At 41.4% G+C, this 23,581-nt stretch overlaps 1 protein-coding gene across 7 annotated transcripts; it reads right to left on the bottom strand.

The window, feature by feature from the left end:
- Positions 1–69: 69 nt before the first annotated feature.
- Positions 70–23,248, bottom strand: FOXG1 (forkhead box G1). 7 transcript variants are annotated; one of them, XM_084883581.1, is made up of 6 exons: positions 20,271–23,248; positions 17,649–17,738; positions 17,119–17,188; positions 15,867–16,073; positions 1,315–1,462; positions 70–403 (listed from the first exon to the last, which is right to left on the bottom strand). In XM_084883581.1, the coding sequence occupies exon 1, from the start codon at positions 23,143–23,145 to the stop codon at positions 21,673–21,675; it is 1,473 nt and encodes a 490-aa protein (XP_084739707.1). In that variant the 5' UTR covers positions 23,146–23,248; the 3' UTR covers positions 70–403; positions 1,315–1,462; positions 15,867–16,073; positions 17,119–17,188; positions 17,649–17,738; positions 20,271–21,672. The 7 variants fall into 7 exon arrangements, with proteins under 7 accessions (XP_084739707.1, XP_084739709.1, XP_084739706.1 ...); XM_084883583.1 differs by lacking the exon at positions 15,867–16,073 and having other exon boundaries at positions 20,271–21,504; positions 21,655–23,248; XM_084883580.1 differs by lacking the exon at positions 15,867–16,073.
- Positions 23,249–23,581: the final 333 nt, after the last annotated feature.

Genomic DNA, 23,581 nt, shown 5'->3' with positions numbered 1-23,581 from the left:
AGACAGGAATGATTCAGACAAACAGAAAGAAATGATTTTTGTTATTTTATTATTATTTATTTTTCATCCATGGAGCCAGAAGGTGGGAAATGGACCGAGAACCCTGACATGGGACAGATCTGAAGGAACTTAGGAACCTATCTAGTAGTTTAGAGTCTGGAGGATGCTGTAGAGAGAAGTACTCAAAAAACAAGCAAAAATGCTGAAGCAACTTTCTCAGAAGACAAATCATGCACACTTAGGGAGTTCCCAGACGCCTTTCTGCCTGGATGCAGCAACTTTCCTTGAGTTAGAGAACTCATATTTGGAAACTTCTGCTTGATAACAGCACACCGATGAATTCTTTGAGGCAAGTTGGATGATCATGCCATCAACCTTCATTGTACTGACCAGTGAAAAACTTCTGAAAATAATGTGAAAAAGATAATGAAATACATGATCAGTAGAGAAAAAGCAAAACAATTTTAATAAGAAAAAGGTAAGAATTGTTATAAAGACAAAAAGTTTTAAATTATATTAGTACTGTATTTGTAACTTGGTAAATTATTGTGGTGTTAAATTGTTAAGTTGTCAAATTTTATTTTTATTAGTAGAAATAATTTAAATGATAATAAAATTAGAAAAATTTCATGAAAGTAAGCATTGACTTTGGTGTGGTAGAAATTTAGTAGGAGTGAATACTTAAGCTATTTCAGTAAAGTAAAAAAAGAACACACGTGAATACTCGTGTATAATTGAGTATAAACAAAGTTAACCTCCGCAAAAAATGAGTAAATAAATTAAGAGAACTTAAAAGAAAAAAAATATCAACAATGATTTTTGAAAAAAAAATTTTACAGATCCTAAAAAAATTTACAGATTCAATTCTTAGCATCAGTAAAAGACACAGCACACCAAATTCACCAACTCATATGGTTTCATTTGATTCTGCTTAATAGCAATCTCCTACAGTCAACAATAAGCTGAACCTTATTCATGGAGATAAATCAGAGCAAACATAAAATTCTAAAATATTATATTCCAAAAATAAATAAATAAATACCTATTAAACAAATAAGAGAGAATTTCTTTTTTAGCAGAATGAATGAGGGGCGGGGGGGAGAAAGGGTGATGTCGAAGTTGAATGAAAGCTTTTATTACATTTCCACTACTGCTGAATAAATAGCTTGGAGGTACTTGTCTAAAAGCTGGGTTTTTGGACAATTACTTTTGGTTTATTAAAATATAGCTTAAGAGTATGTGTATAGTAAATAAGTAATGGCCATTAAGCTTTACCTAAAGCTCTTAAAAATTACTTTCAAGAAAGAATCTTACCCTGGCCAAGTGGCTCAGTTGTTTGAAGCATCATCCTGTACACCAAAAGGCTATGAGTTTGATTCCCAGTCAGGGTGTGAACCAAGGTTGTGAGTTCAATCCCAGGTTGGGGTGTGAATGATGTTTCTTTCTTTCTCCCTTCCTCTCTCTAGAATCAATAAAAACATACCCTCTGATGAGCATTACCAAAAAAAAAGTCAAATTTAGTTATAATGTTGGAAAGAGCTTCCCATTTTTTGAAAATAACATGTTAGAACTATGTAGTTATATTTTCAGAGATAGAATTTGAATTTCAAGTCCTAAAATGTCACTATCATGAAGCTCTACTTTAGTCAGGTAACTGCAAATTGGATCTGGGTTTCTTTTTCTAAAAATGAGAAATAAAAAGGAATAATGTACTATCCATATTTATAATCTTTTCTTTAAGTGTATGGGAAACATGGTGCCTATAGTTCATTATTTCAGTGGGGCATTTGGTTTGTCTTATCTTCAATTAAACAGGGTAATACACAAAGATGAAGGCCCATTCAAGAGCTTACCCTTGTCAATCAGAAAAGGAAAATGCTCAAATCTGTCCTGGTTCATAGGTAGCACCTGTATTGCTTCCACACATCTGTAGAATCACAATATCAGCCAACTGTTAATCAAGGATCAGTTCCCTTCAAAGTGACTCATGATCCACTGTTAAAACAGCTTATAAAAATAACTTCTCTTCTGAAAAGGTGCTTCAGGGTTTTCAGACACATCTTAGCATTCCTGCTAGCTTAATGCATGTTTAAAAGTTAATTTCTCATTAATATTTAAAGAAGTGACTTCAGAACAAATTTTAAATGATCCATTACATTTTAGAAATAAAATATTATTGGCATTATTTTCATCTCAGTTACAAAGAATAATAATGTCCAAGACTGGCTTTTAAAACTGTTAATGAGCCCTGGCAATGTGAAAAAGATATGGATTAGGTAGATGTAATGAGATATGATTAAAGGGTGCAAGCACTGAAGGGTGTTGGAGAAATTCTTTTCAGAAAGAGGATAATTAGTGTCTGATAAAAGTACTTAGTAGATAAGATTTTTTTTTTGAAGAACAAGAAAGGTTAAGATAAACACATACTTTATGACAAACCTGCTTCATTTTTCTCCTTTGGTTCTCTTACATACTCAATATTATGTTGAAACTTCATATATAATGTTTGTCGAACACTTGATGCAATTCTACCAATTAGAGTGTTTTAATTGCCAGACACAGAGAGCAGAAAATGTGTTGTAACATCTTATTCCATTTTCAGTGTACATTTCTTTGTTGATTTATGTAATGTAGCTAATAATATGCAGCCTACCCTAGCTTTAAACAAACAAACGAACTTCTAAAAAACAAGCTTTCCATAAGTTGCTAAGCAACTCCACAGGCACATTTTACTAACTTAATAAATAATATTTAGATGACAAACCCTTAAGAAAGATTTCTAACTCCATATTGTTAAAAGTAGAATATCCAAGTAGGTATCCTTCTGATTGTCCTGTTTCTAAAGCCTTGGGGCTAGGAAGAGACACTGTCATTTTCAGAGCCACTTTTGACTCACTAAACAAATAAAACATTTCTTCAATTGAAAAGTTAGGTTCTGGGTCTCATTGTCTAGTTCTCCAGAGTTAGAACTCTTACTTCATAGAACTCTTACTTCATATCCATAACTGAAGGTTTCTCAATCTGGGCACTATGACATTTTTTGTTCCAGAAGATTTATTGTTTGGGAAGCGGGGGCTGGGGAGGTGGCAGGGCTCTCCTGTGCATTATAAGATGTTTAGCAATATATATCCCTGGCCTCTACTTACTAGGTGCCAGCAGAGACCCTATAGTTGTTAATAACTAAAAATGTCACCAAACATTGCCAAATGTGTCTCTTGAGTTGGGGGGTGGAGGTGGGGAGGGGTCGTCAAATCACACCCAGATCAGAAGTACTGCTACTGAATAATGGGTCAATATAAATAATGGATAAATGACTAATCTCTGCTCACCATCAGTCAACAGAATATTCCCTACCACCACCAGAATGAATAATTGGGGTAGTACTGATTTCACTGCTCCTGTGGCTTTATTCTATTCAAATCTCATCATCTCAATGTACTTTCCATTGTATAATAATTGGGGAGAAAAGTCCTAATGATGGCTCTGTCTATAGCCACTATCTAGTAATATCGCATTACAGAACTGCACCAAAATCTTTTTTTTTTTTTCTTACTCTTTCTCCCTCAGTTTTCATCATAATCAATTGCTGGCTAGAATTTTTTAAATTCTATTAAAAAATTTTAATCATGCCAAACTCTGCATAGAAGATCAGTCTCTGCTATCAAATACAATCTCCTCTGGTCTTTAAGGTTTACTAGAAATCACCACCAAACTCCAGCTCATCAAAATCTTTCTCATTCTTTGTGTATGCCACCTTTAATCAGCCCCCAAATACAAACAGCTTGCATATTCTAGTCTTCTTATGTGACACATTAAGGACAAATTAATACCCTCCATGAAAGTTTTCCTAATTAATCCTTTATTTCTTATCAGTATCATATTTCTGTTAAAAGAATGGCATGGCTGCAAATTAATATGTGAGACAATTATTTGCTGAATGTTTTCCATATGCCAGACACTGAATATTACTTAGTAACTGTTTCTATCAATTTAAGTTTACATTATTTATGCCCAAGTATTGAATAGATTGTAAGTTCCCAGAGGATAAGAATGAATCTTATTTATATCCCTCTAATGCCTCTTCATAATGATGCTAATAAATACAGTTTAACTTTGATTTGCAATTATAGCCTTTCAAATTATTTTCATGATTGTTACCTTATTGGTGTATATTTTCACTGCTACAATCCACAAAAGTGGGATATTAAATGCTCTAGGGACTAGGCTGTGAGTTATACAACTAGTGCTCAGTAGAATATACACTTACATATGTTGACTGAATCTAGTCTCATAACTTCACACCTATAAAATTTCTCTCCTTGTTAGAAAAAAGTTATTTTGGCATTTAAAAACAAATGCTATTGCAAAGAACAAGAACAGTTGAATGATGCAGATGATACAAGTGAATTAGGATCGGCAAGGGTTAAACTATACTATAACTTGAAAGCAAAAGATATATCTTAGTTTCTGCCTCAAGTTGGCTACAAGAGCTTAAGTTAACTTCACAAGGCCTGACCTCTTGCCTCTGAAAGTAAAACTTTAAAAAGAAAGCAAATGGAAAAGAAAAGCCACAGAGGGGCTGATAAACCTGCAAATTCTAAAAATCACATTTTACCCCACACATTAAAAAAAAAAAAAAAAAAAAAAAAAAAAAAAAAAAAAAAAAACCTCAAGAAAACGTTTTCAGCAATTCTGACTTCCTCCCCATTTGGGGGAGTTTTCCACCGCCCCCCCCCCCAAAAAAAAGAAAAAATACCAAAATGCCGGAAAAAGCATTTGGTCATTAACCTCTCAACTAACTTCAACAAAACACCAGAAGTCAGAAGTCAGCTAATTTTTAAGGTTTACCCACTAGCTCTAAGCACATGTGCCCAAAGTGGCAAACCTTTATTCGGTAGTTCTTTTTAACATTTATTGCATGCCTACTAAGTTCAGACACTGGCCTAGCCTTAAGAAAGGACTAAGTTGTTGATGGGAATTTGTGCATGGAATTCAAAAAGAGGCAGGTGATCTGAAAAATAAAAGAGGGAGGGGGGAATATTTATCTTGTGTGCGCCTTAACTCTCAACTCCTAGCTCTCCACTCCCTTCCCCCTGCTCCCCTCCCATGTTTAAGAAAGCGAAGACGTTCAAGGAAATTGAAAATAAAGAGAAATAAAGGGAAGAGGAAAAGGGCCCATCATCCGCCTCCTGGAAGGTAGCCCTCAGCCACGCGGCTGGCGGAAGTGCAGGGGCCCCCGGGGCGGAAGTGCTGTGTGTGGGTGTGGCTCAGGGCCCCCCCACCACCACCACCCGGGACCGGAAGTCAGGCCCCGCGGAGCGCGGGAGAAGCCCGAGGCCCCGGAGCCTCTCGCGGTTTCCCGTGCCCGCGAGGCCCGGTCCTGTCCCAGAGGCTGTGGGCAAAGTGGGGGTTTCTGGGCGCTAAGGACCGTGGCGGTGTTTTGACGTGGGTTCTCCAGGGCCAGGTCTGCGCCCCGGTCCCCTCTGCGCCGGGAGGGGAGGACCCCAGGCCCAGCCCCGCGGCGGTGCGGCGCCGGGGCGGGTTTGCGGACGGCGGAGCGGGCCGTCCGGGCGGACGGGCCGGTAGGGAGCGGGCACCCGGCCCCACGGGGCACAGACGGGCGCTCAGGGGCCGCGGGGCCGCCCTGCGGGGACCTCAGCGCCCTCCCCCTCCCTCCCCGGCGGCGGCGAGGGCGAGGAGCGGCTGCCTCCGCAGAGCCTGGGCTCGGGCGGCGCTTTGGGGGCGGAGGGGGCAGGTCTCCCCCGCTCTTTTGAAATTAAATTTCTGGGAACCGGTTGCCTCCGGGGTTTTTATCCCGGGTATAGACACTCGGAGGTGTTTCCGTTTTTCTCCCTCCTCCCCCCGCTCCAAGCCCCCTACTCCCCACTCGCCGCCCCGAATTAAACCCGGAGCCCCAGCTCGGCCTGCGGGCGCGGCGCGGCGGGGGAGCGCCCCTCTTCCCTCCCCGGCCTCCCCCACCCCCTCCCGGGCACTGTCCGCCCCGCGGCCCGCTGCCCGGACCCTCCGGAGCCCCGGCTTCTCCGCAGCCCGGAGAACGCCGCTCCCTGCGCTCTCAGCGGGAGCGACTCCCGTCGGGGTGCGGGGCGAGCGAGGCCCCGCCGGGCTTCCCGTCTCCAAGCGCGCCCGCCCCGTGGGTCCCCGAGGACGTGGGGCACGGACCGGGTTCGGACACGGATCCTCACGTGTGTGTCAGACCGCGCTTACTGTCTTACTTGGTGATGAGAGGAAACAGCTTTTGAAGTTAATGGTCATCACAGTAACCGCCTGACGCCTCACTCCCTGCGCTCTCAATGTCCAAACATGGAATGGAAACTCGAGTTCATCTCCGCCGGTCCGGTGCCTCCGAGGAACCCTCCTCTCCTCTCCCCGCACTGCCGGCCCCCGTTATCCTGGGGGTGGGGAGAGACCTTGGGACTAGCGGCCACGGAACCGAGGAGCCCAGCCACCGCCGATTACAGAGGGGTGGCGGGAGGGAGGAGAGCAATGGGAAGGGGGAGAAAAATATTTGTGCTCAATATACACATTTCCTGTGCGGAACAAAAAAAGTTCCGCCATCAGCAAAAGAAGTCTCTTCCTCCAAAATAGCAGCCAAACAGAGAAAATTAGAATATGCATCAACTCCTTCATTTTCATTCAAACGGAGCGCGATTTCCGGCAGATTTGTGTGTAAGCTGCTCTATTAATCCCAATTTCTGAACAGCTTTTTACTTAGCATCTTCCCAAGACTCACGTGAGGAGCACTGCTCTTTCCCCGCCGTCCGGTTTCGATGCCTCCCTCTTTCCTATTCTCCAACTGGCAATGAGAATTTTATTGATAGGACTCACTTTATTTTTCCTGCCTATTGTTTTTTTTTTCTCTCTCTCTCTCTCTTCAAAACTGAACTGATGTGTTGAACTATTATACAAACTGGCTGCTGGCTGTGAAGTCATAACTGCAAATGAGAGCCTAGTGGAAGGATAAGTTTTTGAAATGTATACTTAAAAGGAGAGTAAACCTGATAGACCAATAGTCTTGTGCAGTTCTTCTCATGGAATGGAATCCTTCCTATTCTACACGAGTCATATCTCACCATTAGCAATACTTGGGTCACTTGGACATGTATTCCCTTCCTCCTCCCAATTAAATCTCCCCAAACCCACTTCTAAAATATTGGCTTTGCCACTGTGCAACAGATCTGACTGCATCTGCCTTAAAAGTTCTTTGTTGGAAAAAAAAATGTTAGCATCATTTGCAGCCATTCCCTTTCTGAAACGTCATTACTTAACTCTCCTGTCTTTGAAACTGTATATTTCTTTTACTTAATAGTAAGATGTTAGTGTTTAAAAAATGAAATCACCAAATCTTGGTTTACAAAAAAAAAAAAAATGTGTGTGTAGGTTTTAATTTCACTCACCTCTAAATTCCTTACTGTTGCACATCCCAAGATAGGAATCTGTATTTGCTTCATCATAAAATCTAAACAAAATGTAGTGGTTCTGGTTTCCCTTAGTGTTTACAGATCACAAATAAATCCCAGTTATTGGTAGTTAAAAACTTAGAAATGTTAGTACTGATTTAGTCTTACTTTCTAAAAATAAACTAGCATACATATTTGAACTAAATGAAGCATGGTGCATGTATTCATAAACATTTAAATATCTGGTTTGTGTTAGCTAAATTATTTTTAAGATATGGGGATATAGAAGTCTACTAATTTTGTGAAATAGGAGCATAAACTGGGCACATGAATGTCTGTATGACTTTGTGAAATAACTTTTATTGCTTCTTTACTTTCTGTCCTATATTTCCATTACAAAAGTACTAACTTGGTTTCTTTTAGTTAGGCATGTCTCCAATGAACCAGGGGTTCTCAGTTATATACGATTATAACCAAAGTACTTGAAAATTGATTCTTAAAAGCCATATTTTGGGAGGGGGGGTATATATAACAAGATTGAGGGTTACTTTTACTGGCAGTGTTGATTTCTTTTAATTATCTTATTGAAACAAATGATACTTTTCTATTAAAAGAACAATGCAAACAAAAAGTCACAATAACAATATTTCTTCTTAAGTTGTTATTTGTATTAGATTTGGATTGTATATGGAAAGCTCCAGTTTGAGTTCAAGTTGCAGAGCTGTACTTCCAGAAGAGTTGAAATGAACTTTATTATTGGTGCAGAGAGAAAGCCTGGGGTACCATTGAAGAGCAAAGCAGTATACAGTTGCAGCCAAAGCTGCCTTTCTTCCATTGCAGACTATATTCAGTGAATTTATCTCCAGAAATGAAAGTTCCTCATTCTTTGCTAATCTTCAGTAAAATACTATTCTGATGAACTGGAATATTTCATACCGTTTTAAGTGAAAAGACTAGACAAATGAAAAAGAATTGTTCAGCCTCCCTGCTGTTAAGGGTAAAAGGTGGATGTAGGAACAACCAGCAGGGAAGCTGTGTCCTTCTTTTTTCCCCTCCCTTTCTTCCTTCCACCACTGTTTTAGTTATGGATTGTGTGTGTGTGTGTGTGTGTGTGTGTGTGTGTGTGTGTGTTAGAAGACAAGAACTAAAGGAAAAAGTTTTCTGGAGGACAGAACAGGGCATTGTTAGGCCTTTTTGTAATTTGATTTTTAACAAGACATGCAGGTCTTTTTTTATTATAAATTTTTAGGGCTACATTTATAATAAGACAAAACATTAAAAATATTGAATGGTTACCCTTCCTTGCTCCCAAATTACCCTTCTATAGCTAAGGTCCTTATCCATTTGGCCCTAGTAGCTGGGTTGCCAAGGAATTTCTATCTCTGTCTCTGCTCTCCCCTCCTATAACTACCCTTCTTCTACTAACCAGCTTTCTTTCCTCTCCACAAATGAAAGCAGTTATCGAACAGCCCGCAACATCTGCCTGACAAACATTGAGTCTAATTCCCTCCCTACTGCTTTTTTTTCCCCCTTTGGGGGAGGGGGAGATAACACAGGGAGCTCAGAACATGGGGCTTAGAGTATAGTTAGATTCCTGCAGACACAGGTTCACTGGCAAATTCATTCCAACTTAGCCTCAGGTACTGGTGGCTGTTCTCACGCCTGAACCAATAAACCTTGTCAGGTTTACAATTGACAAAAGCACCTCTCCTTCCTCCTAAGGAGATGGGCTTAGCTTTACTAGCTAGATCACTACCAATTACATCTTCAACGTGAACTCCTTCCTCCACTTTATTGTCCCCTTTCCATCCCTCTATCCTTAAATCAAAAAAAAATCAGGGGAACCTAATTCTTAATTTCTGTGTCCTGTCCTATGGCTGAGTTCCTCAGAGCTACTCTTCTCTTTGGCTCACAGACATCTCATAACTGAAGCACTTTGCCCATTTCAAACTCCGCAGCCCCGATTACAGGATCCCAAATATGACAGCTTGCCCATTCACCAGCAGAACTTCAGCCACATGTATGCCTCTGCTCCCAGTCTCCTTCGAGAGTTGATTTGATTCTGAATGGTATTTGGGGGGATCTTACACATATCAATGAAGAAAAGTGGGCACAGAAGTACTCTGTGCAATTAAAAAAGACCAACTATATTAAACCAAGGGAATCTCAGAACACTTGAGTTGAGCCAGAACGGGTTATCCATCTAACCAGTGAAACAAGAAATCAGAAATACCTAACTGTAGCTGTGAAACACAAATTTCCTCTTCATTCTATTCAGCCAGATAAATTATTTTAAAATTGTTTCTGCTATTATTGTTTGCAGTATCATTATTAACATTTTATTTTTATCATCATGGCTGCAAATTTTATTTGTGTTGTTATTGCATCTATTATACTATTCACAGAAGTTTAGGAACATTAGTCAGATTAATTAGTTTATCAGTAATTTAAAACTGAAAACTAGTAATTAAGCCAAAAACTAAAAATGATCAGGGATGATTCATACCAATGTAGGATTGGGAAGAAAAGAATCTAAACTTTGGATATAAAATTTGGCAGCTCTGAAATAAAACAGGACTTGGGGATCAGAAATATGATAATTGAAATATACTTAGTCACTCAAATTCAGCTAAGATCATTCTGTGATTTGCTTTGTAGAGAAAAAAAATATCACATTAGTTTTTGTTTACATAGAACAAAGACCCTGTGCTTGTTCTTCATGAGAAATGCTTTTGCACATGGATTCCCTCTGCTTAGATCCTTCCAAATATCTATTATTCCCCTCCAGGTTTGCTTCCTTCATCTCTTTGCTGTTCTTATGCACCTCACTGAAGAGGGTGCATCATTTAAGACAGGTATACAATTTCAGCCCTCTCCACAGACAGGTTCTATGGAATATAAATTCAATAATGCAATTACCCACAAGCTCTCTGCTCTCTTTCAAATATAATTAATGTTTTAATGGTGTAGTTCTTTACACACACACACACACACACACACACACACACACTAAAAAAACAGATGCATCCTCTAGTTTTGTTATTTGTGCATCTAAAACAGAAATGGATGTGGCTCTTTCACTGGCTCCTAAAATTCCTCAACTCAGTCAGCCCACAGAGAAGAAATCTGTTTAGGGAATAACTGCACGGTTTGTTGTATGCCCCCAAATATTTAAAGCAATAAAAAGTGCAAGCTCCTACTTTTTGATAGTCTTTTTTTTTTTTTTTGTCAAATCTAGAAAATAAAGGGTATTCTGAATTGATATTCTGATACATTCACTAGATAACAGTTAAAATACATAAAAATCACTATACTAAACTGCTGGTTGTCTTTTCCAAGTTTTGATGATGGAAACGGAATCTCAATACTTTCCATTTTATCCAATTGTGGCTAAACTGACAGATGTATACAAACTAGCAACCATAATAACAAAATCATGACTTCCATAAGAAATTGCTTACTCCATTAAATACCTCGGTTATGTTTTATATGGATTCATTTAATTTCCATTGGTTGTATATTGACAATCATATGTAAAATAGATGGTTAAAAAGAATGACAGATGTAAAGAGCAATATGGCAGTAGAAGCTGAGTGATCAAATGTTGCTGAGCTTCCATATTAAAGTGTAGCATATCCTAATATTTCATTTTTAAATCTGATTATAATTACTAGAGGACAACCTTCAGACTGTAGGACATGATATGTTTTCAGTTTTTAGTAAAGTAAAACACAAAATCTATAAAACAATCCAATAAAATATTAACCCTTAACCCTCCTATAATTTTTTTGGTTAAAGAAACTAGTTATTTGGAACAAATACACTTATTCCCAACCATCTTTTTAGTTGGCTCTTTTGATTTGTGAATGTATAGAAGGTGCTGGTGGAGAAAAACATTTTACAAATTTCTCCACAGTTTTTTAGAGAGGATATGTAAAATGGATATATATTTTTTAATCTTTTGAGGTTCTATTCTTTTATGTGGTTTTTGATGTTTGAAATTGTGAACATTTTAATGAACAAGATAAGGAGCAGCAGTGGCTGAACCAAGAAGATCTTTTAACTGGATGGAAAAGAACTATTCCTCCAGTGCAATTGTGCAGACGAAGTGGGGGAGACTGTGATTTCTGAAGAACTCACTTCTGCTTGTGCTTTTTGTTATTGTTTTAGAGGGTGGCCCATCAGGTTTCCTTTCCCACTACTTTCCTCCAAACTGTTTTCCTTGAAAGCATAAATGTGGGAAGTACTTATTCATTCATCCTTTCACAAGCTAACATAAAGAGCAAGTATTTTAGTTAAACTTTCAATATAAAAAGTCCTTACAGGTTCAGAGATTATATTACTACAGGACCAAATGATCCATCCTAGTTGATTAGATTCAGCTAACTTGATATTTGCCTCTTCTAAGTTAATAAATAAATATAAATACAAAGGTAAGATTTTTTACAATATTGATCAGCAATGACATGTGAGCTATCAAAAAGAAATTCTCAGACTTTTAATATCTGTTCTGATTTCTTCCTTGTTTTTCTCTTGATTTGTTTTTGAAGTAGTTACATGACAATTTTTTGGTTTCCAAATGAGTTTCTGTTTGGCTCAGATTAATATTAAAGAAGATCACATATACCGTTGGAAAATATTTTTAATGAGAAAAATTTAGACTCCCGAGTGTCAGATCTATGATTTTCCACAGGGCAATGGAAATGGTACTGACATCACTTTGCACTTTAACAATCAGATTCGGTCGGGGTACAAGTTGTTTGTTTAACCGGACAGCTCGGTGCACCCCATCGCACGCTTTGCACACTCATTAAAACGATTATTCACGACCTGTCGAGTGTTTTCGGGTTCATTCACAGGAGAGGCTTGGAGCAAGCGAGCGCAATTCAAGTCAACACTGTCCACTACCCCATGCATGTGAGGAGGAGCTGGTGTGTCCATAAAAGAGAGAGGGAGGGTTGGGTGAGCACACCCTAGCTATCCGTCCTGTACATCTGATGCTCTGGAATCCCAGTCTCCAAAGAATGCCAAGAGCGCTTGGTCCTAAAGGGCCATGTTCCTGTGTTAATTTCAAGGGCTTGGCACAGGACAGAAAAATAAACCAAATAAACAAACTCAAAGCTCTCCCTCCACTTCCCCTTTCAACCTCCTGCAAAGCTTGAGGTCCCCATCAGCCACCTCCCGCCTGCAGCCCTGGGACTGTGAGGCTCCACCTCCCATTGCAGATGCTGAGGGTAAGCAATTTCAGGAAAATTCGACTGATTGAGGAGATTCCTTTTCCATTTCCCAGGATCCTTTCATCCTCAAGAAATAATTCTGCTAATTTTCTCCCCAATATACTTTACAAATACTGGAGGGGATGGGGGAGCTCTATAGATGAAGAATTGGACTGTAAACCATATTTGGTAGATGTATTCCAAAATTTTAGCAAGGAGAGATTCATCCTCCAAACAACAAAAACAACTATAAAATGAGGAGTAAATAGCCCTCAATAAATTAAGCTACTTTTATTTTCCAATTTCCAAGTCATCTTTCCACATTTTGAAATGACAATAAGAGAAGCAGGCACACACATCACAATCTCCCACTATTGCATTGTGCATGTAAAGAACACCCCAAGGTTTTTAGTGTTGTATGTGTTCAACTGAACCCTGATACATAACATTTACATAAGATATATTAGTCCAAGAAATACCTATCTTTATAAAACAGAATGGTACACATACACTAAATCATAGAATAAGTGAGTGTATGCATTTAATATGTCTTGGAGAACTCTGAAATACCCTGCATAGTAGAAGTACCCCTGGCATAAGTCACAGATATTTTTTAAACAAGGCCATTTCTATATTCAAATCCTGCTGCTCCTTAATTTTTCATCCAGGGCATTAGTAAACACAGAGGCCACTTTATTGTTATGAGGGTAACTTAGTTGTGCCAACAGAAAAGGACAAGACATTCATCAGTTTCATTCTATCATATCTGACACCATAAAATTACCTGTGTTTCTATTTTATTGAAACACATCAATACAATATGTGAAGAGAAGAATGGAAGTTTTCAAGTAGCTTGAGGTTTTAATGAGAAACAGTTAACTACTAAAAAAGCAAGTATGAATAAGTAATTTCATAAACTCTTTGGGTTGACATAATTCACTATCATGTTTACTTAAAATTGATATATCAAGCATGTTTCCTATATATATAAGCTTTCATTAAAACCAACCTGAGATAATAATCAAGAGGCAGATGCTGAAATATGTAAGTAAATAACCAAAAGCCTCTATATAAACAAACACAAATCAATGCAATAATAGGCAACACTATCGATGTAGGAATGATCAATTTTAGTCTTCCAACCTACAATAACCTCAAGATGTATTATTAAAAGTGTATTTCAACTCCACTAATACTACTATTGGAATAAATAAAAAAATAATAAACTAGCCCTGATGCCAGTTCTACCTGATTCCTTCCTTCAGTCTAAAGTACTTTTGACGGGGTGGAACGAGTACCTACTTTTTTCTAAGAAAGCTTTGCCAACTTTAAAACTACATTGCTAATTATAAAAATTATAAAAGTATTAAATAACAAAATTATCACCTCATTCTTGTTCTGAATTTCCAACCATCATAGCCTCTAATTATTCATTCACTCAACACATTTTAATAGGAAAAACACACAATAGTGCTCATTATCTTAAAAGATTTTTGAACTACCCTACTACCTTTGGGTTTAAAGATTCTTTGGGCTTTTGTTAAAACAAATGAGAAAAATGTCATTCCCTTAATATATCCTGGAAGCTCTCATGCCTGTGCCTGCATATGCAAGCAATCTGAAACAAGGGGAGGGGGGCGGGAGCATCTGCGCTATTCTAAAATTGTTTCATATAATGATTGCAAAACAAACAAGTATCTGATTCAAAGAAATAAATATACTTTGGATTTCTAGAAATTCACATCTAAAACATTTCAGATTTTGCTTAAAGTTAAATTTCCTTTTTGAGAATATCCCTGGATGACAGAATTAATTCAGTTTAGCAAGCACCGGTATATGATGAGTTTGAGCATTTAGGTTTTGTAGAGTAATGAAAATACTGTGTTCATATTTTTTCTTAATCAACAAAGATGCTTATTTACAGTCATCCTTGAATTAGTGTGGTCCTCCTGAAGCACAGGCCTCTAAACGAATTTGTTTATAAAATTCATCTGCTTTGAAAGTGATTTCTATTACATACATAATATCACCAGCACATAAATATTGATTTTTATAGTCTTTACATTTTCATGTGTCCAAGCAATCTTTTGATGCCTCTTCTTCCCATCTAGGGAAAAAGATTCAGGGCAACCGGACCCAAAGGGAAAATATCAACAGTTATTGTTTAGGGGCTAATTTAACAGATAATTTAATTTCAAAAAACAATGATCAGGTCACTATTCCAGAGCAGTGAAAAAATGAAGAACTGAGAACAATGCTCCCTAACTAACCCCACTACAGTGTTTAGTCTTCCTGATCAACGGAATCAACAATGAATATGTTTGCATTTTACACCCGCATTCTGATTTAAAGAATGAGACTAGAAAAGAGGGAATAAAACTGAAGACTAGGACCTGATTCTGAAAGCGCTACCTGGGAAGACAAATTAAACTCAGGCAAAAATGAATATCCAAACATGTCTGGCAACTTTTCACTTGGACAGGAATCTCCAAATCTCAGCAATATGCAACGTGCTTTCCTCCCGTGAAGCTCTTCGGAGAGGCCAAAGACCATGAAAGAGGATTATACATGTCAGGCACCGGACCGCGAAAAGGACTTGGGGCATTTTTATCTCCTCTCTTACTCCCACAAAAATTAATTTGAGAGTTATTTGTTATCATTTAGAAAAACTTTTATGATTACAATTTCAAAATTTCTGCCTACCTCAAGCTTGACAGGAGGCCAGGTAAGGATGATGTTGAAGCATGGGAACTGGGTTTTATGGGCGACGGAGGGGCAGTCAGAAGTGACGAGCTCTATTTTGCATTGTCCTTTCCTTCCCCTCCTTCCATGGCTGGAGACCACAGCACTCTCCGGCACACGCAGGGATGCTCTGCCCTCCCCAACCCCTGCCTCCCTCTCCCCAACCCAGGGCCTCGCTTAGTACTTAAGGGAGTTCCCACCCCAAGGCTACCTCTTTTCCTGTTTGAAAAGACAAAAACAAAAAAACCTTCACCTTGGCCAACACGCTCGGGTAGAAAAGGAATAAGCTGTAGAAAGCGAAATGGAAGAGCAGGGGGTGGAAAGGAGAAAAGATGTCTATTACAGAGAAAACAGTGTTATCAACTAGCAAATAAGTGCTGAGATCTGAAACAGCACCAGGTAAACAAAAGAATCAACTTTTAAGGGGTAGGGGAAGGAAGCGGAGAAGGGGGAGGGGGAGGAGAGAAAGGAAAAAGGTGGGGAAGCGCACCAGCCGGTTCTGGAGTAATTTCCCAGGCCTCGGCCAGTGTGAGCGTGTTACACGCCAAGCTCGGCTTGTCCTGGGCAAGAGCGCCCTCACCTTGCTGCTCCCGCGCAGCGCTCTCTCCCCGCGGCCGGGCTGTGCCGCCGTCCCCGAGCCTCTCCTCCGGCCGCGCTGCACCGGCGCCGGCCCCGCAGTCCCAGCCACTTTAACAGACTCCACAACCCGAGGACAAAACAAAACAGAAAACGCTGGGTCCCCGCTGTTAAAACTGCAGCTCCCACCACCGCGCCTCTCCCCCCAGCTTCATCCCCAGGAGGTTCCGAGAAGGCGAGGAGGAAATCGCAGCGAAGCCCCAAAATCGCTTCTGGCGGAACCAGCCTGTGTGCGGGGCGCTGGGGCCACCCGCGGGACAGCCAGGCCCTGGAGCTTACACCTTTGTCCCCTAAGTGTGCATTAGCAATCAATTATTTGCCTGAGATTCCCAAAGCCGGGACCGGGGATATTCCCAGCAGGGACAGTCAGACCCAGAACGGAGCTCATTTCCCTGGTCCTCCGAACGGCAGAAGGGCAGCCTCCCACCCCGGGGCCTGCACTCCGCCTGGGGCCGCTCCGTGTGTGTGTGTGTGTGTGTGTGTGTGTGTGTGTGTGTGTGCTGGGGAGGTGTGTGTAGGGTGGGGGACTTGAGTGACCCAGCCAAAAAGCTGAGCGAGGATGCCCAGCTCTGGGGAGGTTGTCAATGTTAGTGTGAAGATGGGGAGGAAAAGCGTTTGCTCCCCCTCCCCCCCCAAAAAAAAGAAAAAGAAAAAGAAAAAAGAACTTTAGAACGAGGTAGGTCTGCATAGAGCTTTGTCTCAAATACGAGAGCAAATACCTACGGATTTAATCCTTAAGAAAGTCCAGTTAGGATATCCCCGCAGTTGCGGTGAGACTCAGAAATCGTATTTCCACGAAATGAATGACTTTGCACTTTGGGACCTGTTTCCGTCTCCTACCAACCCTGTTCCCTATAAATTCGCCTGGTTTCTCTTCGTCCCTCTTTGCCATGTCTGCATCCTCTTTACGCAGTGACTTTCTGCCCGACATGGAAAAAGCATGCATTTCCTAAGCTAATTCCTTGATAGCACACGCCTCTAAGAAAATTAAATTAAAAAAAAAAAATAGGAGCACTTTCGCCAGGGACCTCAAAGTCGTGCTTTAAGCCTCAGTCAAAGGTGGGCAGGGGTAGCCCGCCACCCTTCGGAAAATCACTTTTACTTACCGATCTGGAGGGAAGGAGCGCTCCCAGGCCGCAACCTTTTCTTCCGCATCCTCAGACAACTTCAGGCAGTCTTGGGTGGAGGGAAAAAAACATAAATCGGAAGGAAGAAAATAGACTCAAACCATAGACTCAATACATCACATATTCCTCGGAGCTACACCCTCAGGACTAAGTTCCGGCGAACTGACCACTACAGTGGGGAAAAGGTCGGTTTAGGGGCCAAGACTAAGAGGTGGGTTATTTGAACTGCTGGTGGTTGGGGGAGGGGAGGCCCTGGAAAAGGGACAGAAAAGAAGGGATAGTTGGGATGAGAAAAGAGGAAAAAAGCACACCAAAAAAATGGAAAATAAAGTACTGTGGAAGAGTGCCTCTGAACTCTCACAGGTAGGTAGCTCTTAGAGAGAATGCAGACAGGTGAGTATGAGTTAAAGGAGAATCTAGATGACCCTTATTCTCTCTGTATCTTCAGGATCTGGCTTCATGGAGGGGGGAGAAAAAAAGAGGGTAGAATTTTAATGCGTTTCACCTACCCTGCTTGTTGGAATGGCTGCGCAGATTATCCTGTTGGAGAGTTCCATCTGTCTGGCAGAAGCTGGAGTGGCGTGGGGGCAGGTTATCTGCTGAAGTAGGAATGCACAGGAACCCCGCCCTCCAGGCACTGTTACACAGCCCCAGCATCCCATCTCAGCCAGTGCTAAAACCTCCAATCTTCACCTTCACCTTTTGCTAGCCTATTTCTCCAACAGGCATTTGTCCCCAAACTCACCAGACACTTAAACTATACATAAAATTAATATCTCAAAAGCAAAACTGCTTCAATGCATGCAAGCTCCTCAGCAATGTTGTAGAAAATACACTTTTTAGAAATTACATTTATATACTTAGAATTCTAAATATATTCAATTTATCTGCCTATATGCAACTTGAATATATATAATCAACGCACAAGAAGGTTCACTTTTTGCCTCTCTACCTTTGATTTTATGCAAGTTATAGAAATCACATTAAATCTTCCATGATCATAAGGATATTTGTATTAAATCTTGAAACATATTTGGAAGAATCCTTTCCTGCTCTAACTAAGCCATTTTCTTAATGTTTCATATATCAGTAACTTATATTAACTTTATACCAGGTAAATTCAAGTAAAATACTTTAAACCTAGAAATAAAACGTAATTTGGAATTTCAAGTTATAAGTTGTGATCACTTTTAGTTCCAAAATCTCAAAAAGAACAATTTTCATCTCATTGAAAACAGTTATAACTATGAAAGAAGAAACAGTTGAAAAGTTTTGAAAATTTTTTTCCTGGTATAAGGTAATTTTTAACTTGCAAAGATTGGTGAAAATAAATATTAATGCCATATTACAATCAATTTGTTGCAAAAAATCTACTAAATGCCACACTACATTGTCATGTATTTTTTTAAAAAAGATAACTTGAAGGATGATAGGATAAGACTGAGATAAATTAAATGTTCATATTGGGCAGTAGGAGGCCTTCACAGATTTCTCTGTCCCCCATTATATATGTATGTATGTATATATATATATATATATATAGTATCCAAATAGAATTTCAACTCCAGTCCTTAGTTCCTATGAATTCAAAGAAGTCAGTTTTAATCTTGACTTCAAACTATAATGTTTGCCATTGAAATTCTATTTCTCCATAATGCAAATAAACACTTATGACAAATAAATATAGCTTTTTAATATGACTTTAAAAAATACTCAAGGAGGGAATCTTTCTTCTAGATCTATGTCCTTTTAACTCAATATAAGAGTTCAACTCTCCAACTTTTGATCGGCAAGACTATATTTCTTCTGTGCCAGTACATTATCATTCCACAAATAAAATCCCCGATAAAAGCAAACACGTCATCACCTTTTTCAGTCTAAACACATGTTTTCCCTTCAGCTGTTTTTGTTCACAAATGCATCAGTGGGGATCTCCTTTGCCTTACCTCATTCACTTGGACTCTATCACTGTTTAATACCAGCCATAAATTTGGCTTCTAAAACAACTTATTTGTGGGGTTTTCTTTCATGCTTCATTCTGAAGAACTGTTAAATTTCAAGCAACTTTGACCTTTGGTGAAATTGCTCTCTTATGAAAAAAATAAAATCATGTCCAGTCTGCTTAAAGGAGATAATTAAACTAGCCGTCTTACTCTATTAGGTCCATTTCCTATTTGTACATAGTTGCTTCTAACTCTTTTAATTATCCTGGCCCTTATATTTCTGTCTTTCTTAAACACCTCCCTTTCTTTCTCATTATTTCCTTTGGTAGTGGGGATTTTTATTTCTTTAAAGATCTTTTTTTCTTTCCTCCCTTCTCTCTCACTTTCTTCTTCTACCTCCATTCGCAACCCATCCATCCCCATATTCTAATATTAACCGTGCTGTATTTCTATTTCAAATCTGTTTGAGTCACTCTTGCTTCTCTCCTACCTTGGCTTTATTTTTTTTTCTCTCTGAGCAACTCTCTAAGTGTTTGCCGATAACATCTTGGGGACAGATTATTTTTCATTGGGCCCATTGTAAGAAGTAGCCAGCTTATTGCATTACTGCAGAACACATTTCAGACCATACAATTGTAACAAATGAACAACTTGTCCTCCATGGACTCACCACAGGATCCAATTAGTTACTAAACCTTTTACTTAGGTTTTATAATTATTTTCTGGAGTCATTGCAATAGGACTGCTGAAACAATTCAAAAATCATTTCATGTTGTTTCAGAATTATATATATATATATATATATATATATATATGCATGCCTATGTATATTACAAGTTAAAATTATGACTGTAAACAAAGAAACAAATCTCTAGATTATACAGACTTATCTAAAAGGGAATCAGATAAATACCTCTACGTTGCAAAAATGAAAGAAAATGAGAAAGAGGCATTTTACTGCTTCTGAATTTCTAGAACTTTAAATTATAATTTAAAATAAAATATAAACATTGGTCTGCAAGTCATTACAACAGGTGAGCACTTCAGCAAAATCTATATTGCAACTTCAGCACATCTTTATTAGAACTCTTTCATTGTGAGTAAACAACGACCAAAATAAATGCTGGCTTAGTATAAATACAAATATTTAAACAAAAATATTTGCAGCATTCATAGTGCAAATTTTACCTGAACTGAAGGGCTCTGTGTGTCTATATATATTACATATTGTGAGCATTATATTCACTTCGATCTAACCACATACATTTATTTATAGTTTGCCAAGTGGTATAAACAAGATACCTGAAACAAAATATATAAAAAGCATTCTATTGCCTGATTTGAAAATAAACACAGGGTAAATAACTATGCACAGTAAATTATCTCTTTTTGAGTACATCTACAGAAACTTTAAAATATCAGCTGAAAAGCCTATACTTTGTTTAAAGCTAGTGTTTATTAAATAGCCTGCTCCTTTGTAAAATTTGATTCCATAATGGAAAAAAAAATACTCTTTTCATTTAAAGTCTCAGTTCAAATGAAAGGAGCGTTTACATTTTACTTGGCTAAAAAAGCCTTTGAATTCTCTAGAACTCAGCTCTACTTAATAAAAGAGACAAAAGTATCAAGTTATATATGAATTTAGCCTATTTTTTTATTTCTGTGTGTTCATAGTAAACATTTTTGTAAGTGACAAACACGGGCATATGACCACAGTATCACAATCAAATTTTAAGACAACATTAACAATCACTCAAATTTTGCGGCATTTGCGCAACACAGGTTACATATTTGCAAGGTTTACCTATAAGTACAATAGGTATTAACATTTCACTACATTTAGAAAAAATAAAAGTGACCTGTTAGTGACCACATACATCAAAATATACACAACACAAACTGAAGGCAATCGTTAATTTTGTCCCCTTCCAATTCATTTGAATGGGCAGTGCTGCCAACTGAAACAACTTTCATTTTTTTTTTTAATACTTAGTATACCAAGTGCATTTTCTAGAACCCAATCTTTGGTCTAAAAGTAAACAAAAGAAAAAAAAGTTTTTTTTTTAAAAGAAAAGGACAAAACAATAAACGGCCAAAATAATCTCTTGGGCACCTTTACTACGAATGCTTCTTAAATACAAATTACAGTTTAACATTAAAAAAAAACAAAACTCTCCCCATAATTTAGGTTGTTCTCAAGGTCTGCGGCCACCATTTAGATCCATGATAACTTATAATACTGCACACATGGAAATCTGGCGGCTCTTCAGACTTGTCGGGTTTGAATGAAATGGCAAAAGCAGTCACTATTTAGATACACGTGCTACTATAATTTTGACTCCCAGACTTTATATTCTACAACGTATTCTCCCCACATTGCACCTCGCTGACACTCCACACCTTGTTAGAAGAATAAACAACCCTAAAGACTGAACAAACGTACAGAAATGGCTGGGGGGAGGGGAGGGAGGGAAGGAGGGAGGGAAAGGGGGCGGCTTAATAAAAAATACCTGGACTTATTTTTTTTTTAATTATCATTTACAATGCAAATGTGTGTAAAACGTTCACTTACAGTCTGGTCCCAGGGAGGTTAATGTATTAGAGGGTTGGAGGAAGAGCCCTGGTTCTGGTGTGTGAAATAATCAGACAGTCCCCCGGACAGTCCCGTCGTGAAGCTGGGCAGAGAGGGTCTCAAGGACTCGCAGGGCAGCGTGGAGGGCGCCTGCGGCGACGTGGACGCGGACGCGGCGCGCGCGCCCATGGACGCGCCCGCGCTCTGCGAGGAGCTCATGGACGGGTGCGGGACGTGGGGGAAGAAGTAACTGGTCTGGCCCGCCAGCAGGTTGACGGAGCAGGGGTTGAGCGAGTAGGTCCCGGAGCAGGGCACCGACAGGCCGCAGGGCACGGAGGCGGCGAGCGCGGCGGCGGCCGTGAGGTGGTGCGTGGCGTAGGGGATCTCGCCGTTGACCAGCCGGTCCACGCTCAGGCCGTTGGCCGTGGAGAAGGAGTGGTTGTTGCCCAGCGAGTTCTGCGTCAGCACCGAGCTGTAGGGCATCGGGTGGCTCGGGTAGGCCGACGCGGCGCCGTTGTAGCCCAGCGTGCCGCCGGCGCGCGGGTGGTGCAGCGACAGGAAGGGCGACATGGGCCAGTAGAGGGAGCCGGCGCGGTCCATGAAGGTGAGGCCCGTGGAGGCGAGGCGCGCGCCGCGCTTGAAGGCCAGCTTGGCCCGCGACGTGGTGGAGCGGCGGCGCAGCTTGCCCGTGGTGCCGCCGATGAACACGTCGTCGCTCGACGGGTCCAGCATCCAGTAGTTGCCCTTGCCCGGGTCGTCGTAGTGGCGCGGCACCTTCACGAAGCACTTGTTGAGGGACAGGTTGTGGCGGATGGAGTTCTGCCAGCCCTGCTTGTTCTCCCGGTAGTAGGGGAAGTTCTTCATGATGAACTCGTAGATGCCGTTGAGCGTGAGCCGCTTCTCGGGGCTCTGGCGGATGGCCATCATGATGAGCGCGTTGTAGCTGAAGGGCGGCTTCTCGTACTTGCCGTTCTTCTTGTCGCCCTCCTTGCCCCCCTCCCCGTCCTTGCCGCCCTCGCCCGCCCCCTTCTTGTCCTCCCCCGCGCCGCCCGCGCCCTTCTCCTTCTCGTCCGGCCCGACCGCGGCCGCCAGCTCCCCGGGCCCGCCGCCGCCCGCCTCGCCCTTGCCGCCCAGGCCGCCGTCCGCTTTGGCGCCGTCCAGGGCGGCGGCGGCGGGCGGCGGCGGCGGCAGCAGCAGCGGCTGCGGGCCCTTGTCCTCGTCGGGCCCCGGGCCGGCCCGCGCCTGGGGGGGCTGCGGCGCCTGGGGCGGCGGGGGCTGCTGCGGCGGCGGCGGCGGTTGCGGCGCCTGGGGCGGCGGGTGGTGGTGATGGTGGTGGTGGTGGTGGTGGTGGTGCTGGGGGTGGTGGCTGTTGTGGGGGCCGTGGCTCGCGTGGTGGTTGTCGTTCTGGACCGCCTCCGGCACCAGGCTGTTGATGCTGAACGAGGACTTGGGGATCATTTTCACCTCTTTCCTATCTCCCATGTCCAGCATCACCCGGTCGTCGAGGGGCGGCGGCGGCGCGGGAGCGGGGCAGCGGCGCGGCGGGCGGCGGCGACCGGTGGGTGTGGAGCGGGGCGCGGGCGGCGCGGGCGGCGGCGGCACCGAGCGCTCCGGCGGCGGCAGCGCAGTTGGACCGCAGGCTCCGGCGCTGGCAAGTCATGTAGCACCGGCAGCAGCCACCCCTCAGGAATTAGAAGGAAGAAAAAAAAAAAAAGGAAAAGGAAAAAAGAGAAAAAAGAAACCACCACCGCTCCGGGGGTGAAGCTCCCTCGCTCCCAACTCTACTTCTAGGTCCCCCCCCACCCCCCGCTCCCCCCCCCTGCTGCTTCCTCCTCCTCCTCCTCGCCCAGCAGCAGTCACAGCAGCAGCAGCAGCAGCCCGCAGGGGGGGAGAGCCGGGCGGCGGGCGGGCGCGTCCCGGAGCGGCC

The sequence above is a fragment of the Pipistrellus hanaki genome (assembly GCF_964339955.1).
Source record: "Pipistrellus hanaki genome assembly, chromosome: 1".
NCBI classification, from domain to species: domain Eukaryota; kingdom Metazoa; phylum Chordata; class Mammalia; order Chiroptera; family Vespertilionidae; genus Pipistrellus; species Pipistrellus hanaki.
This window is presented reverse-complemented; position numbering and strand designations above follow the sequence as displayed.

Coding starts and splice junctions, on each gene's coding strand:
- FOXG1 (XM_084883581.1), bottom strand. CDS start 23,145: ATGCTGGACATGGGAGATAGGAAAGAGGTGAAAATGATCCCCAAGTCC.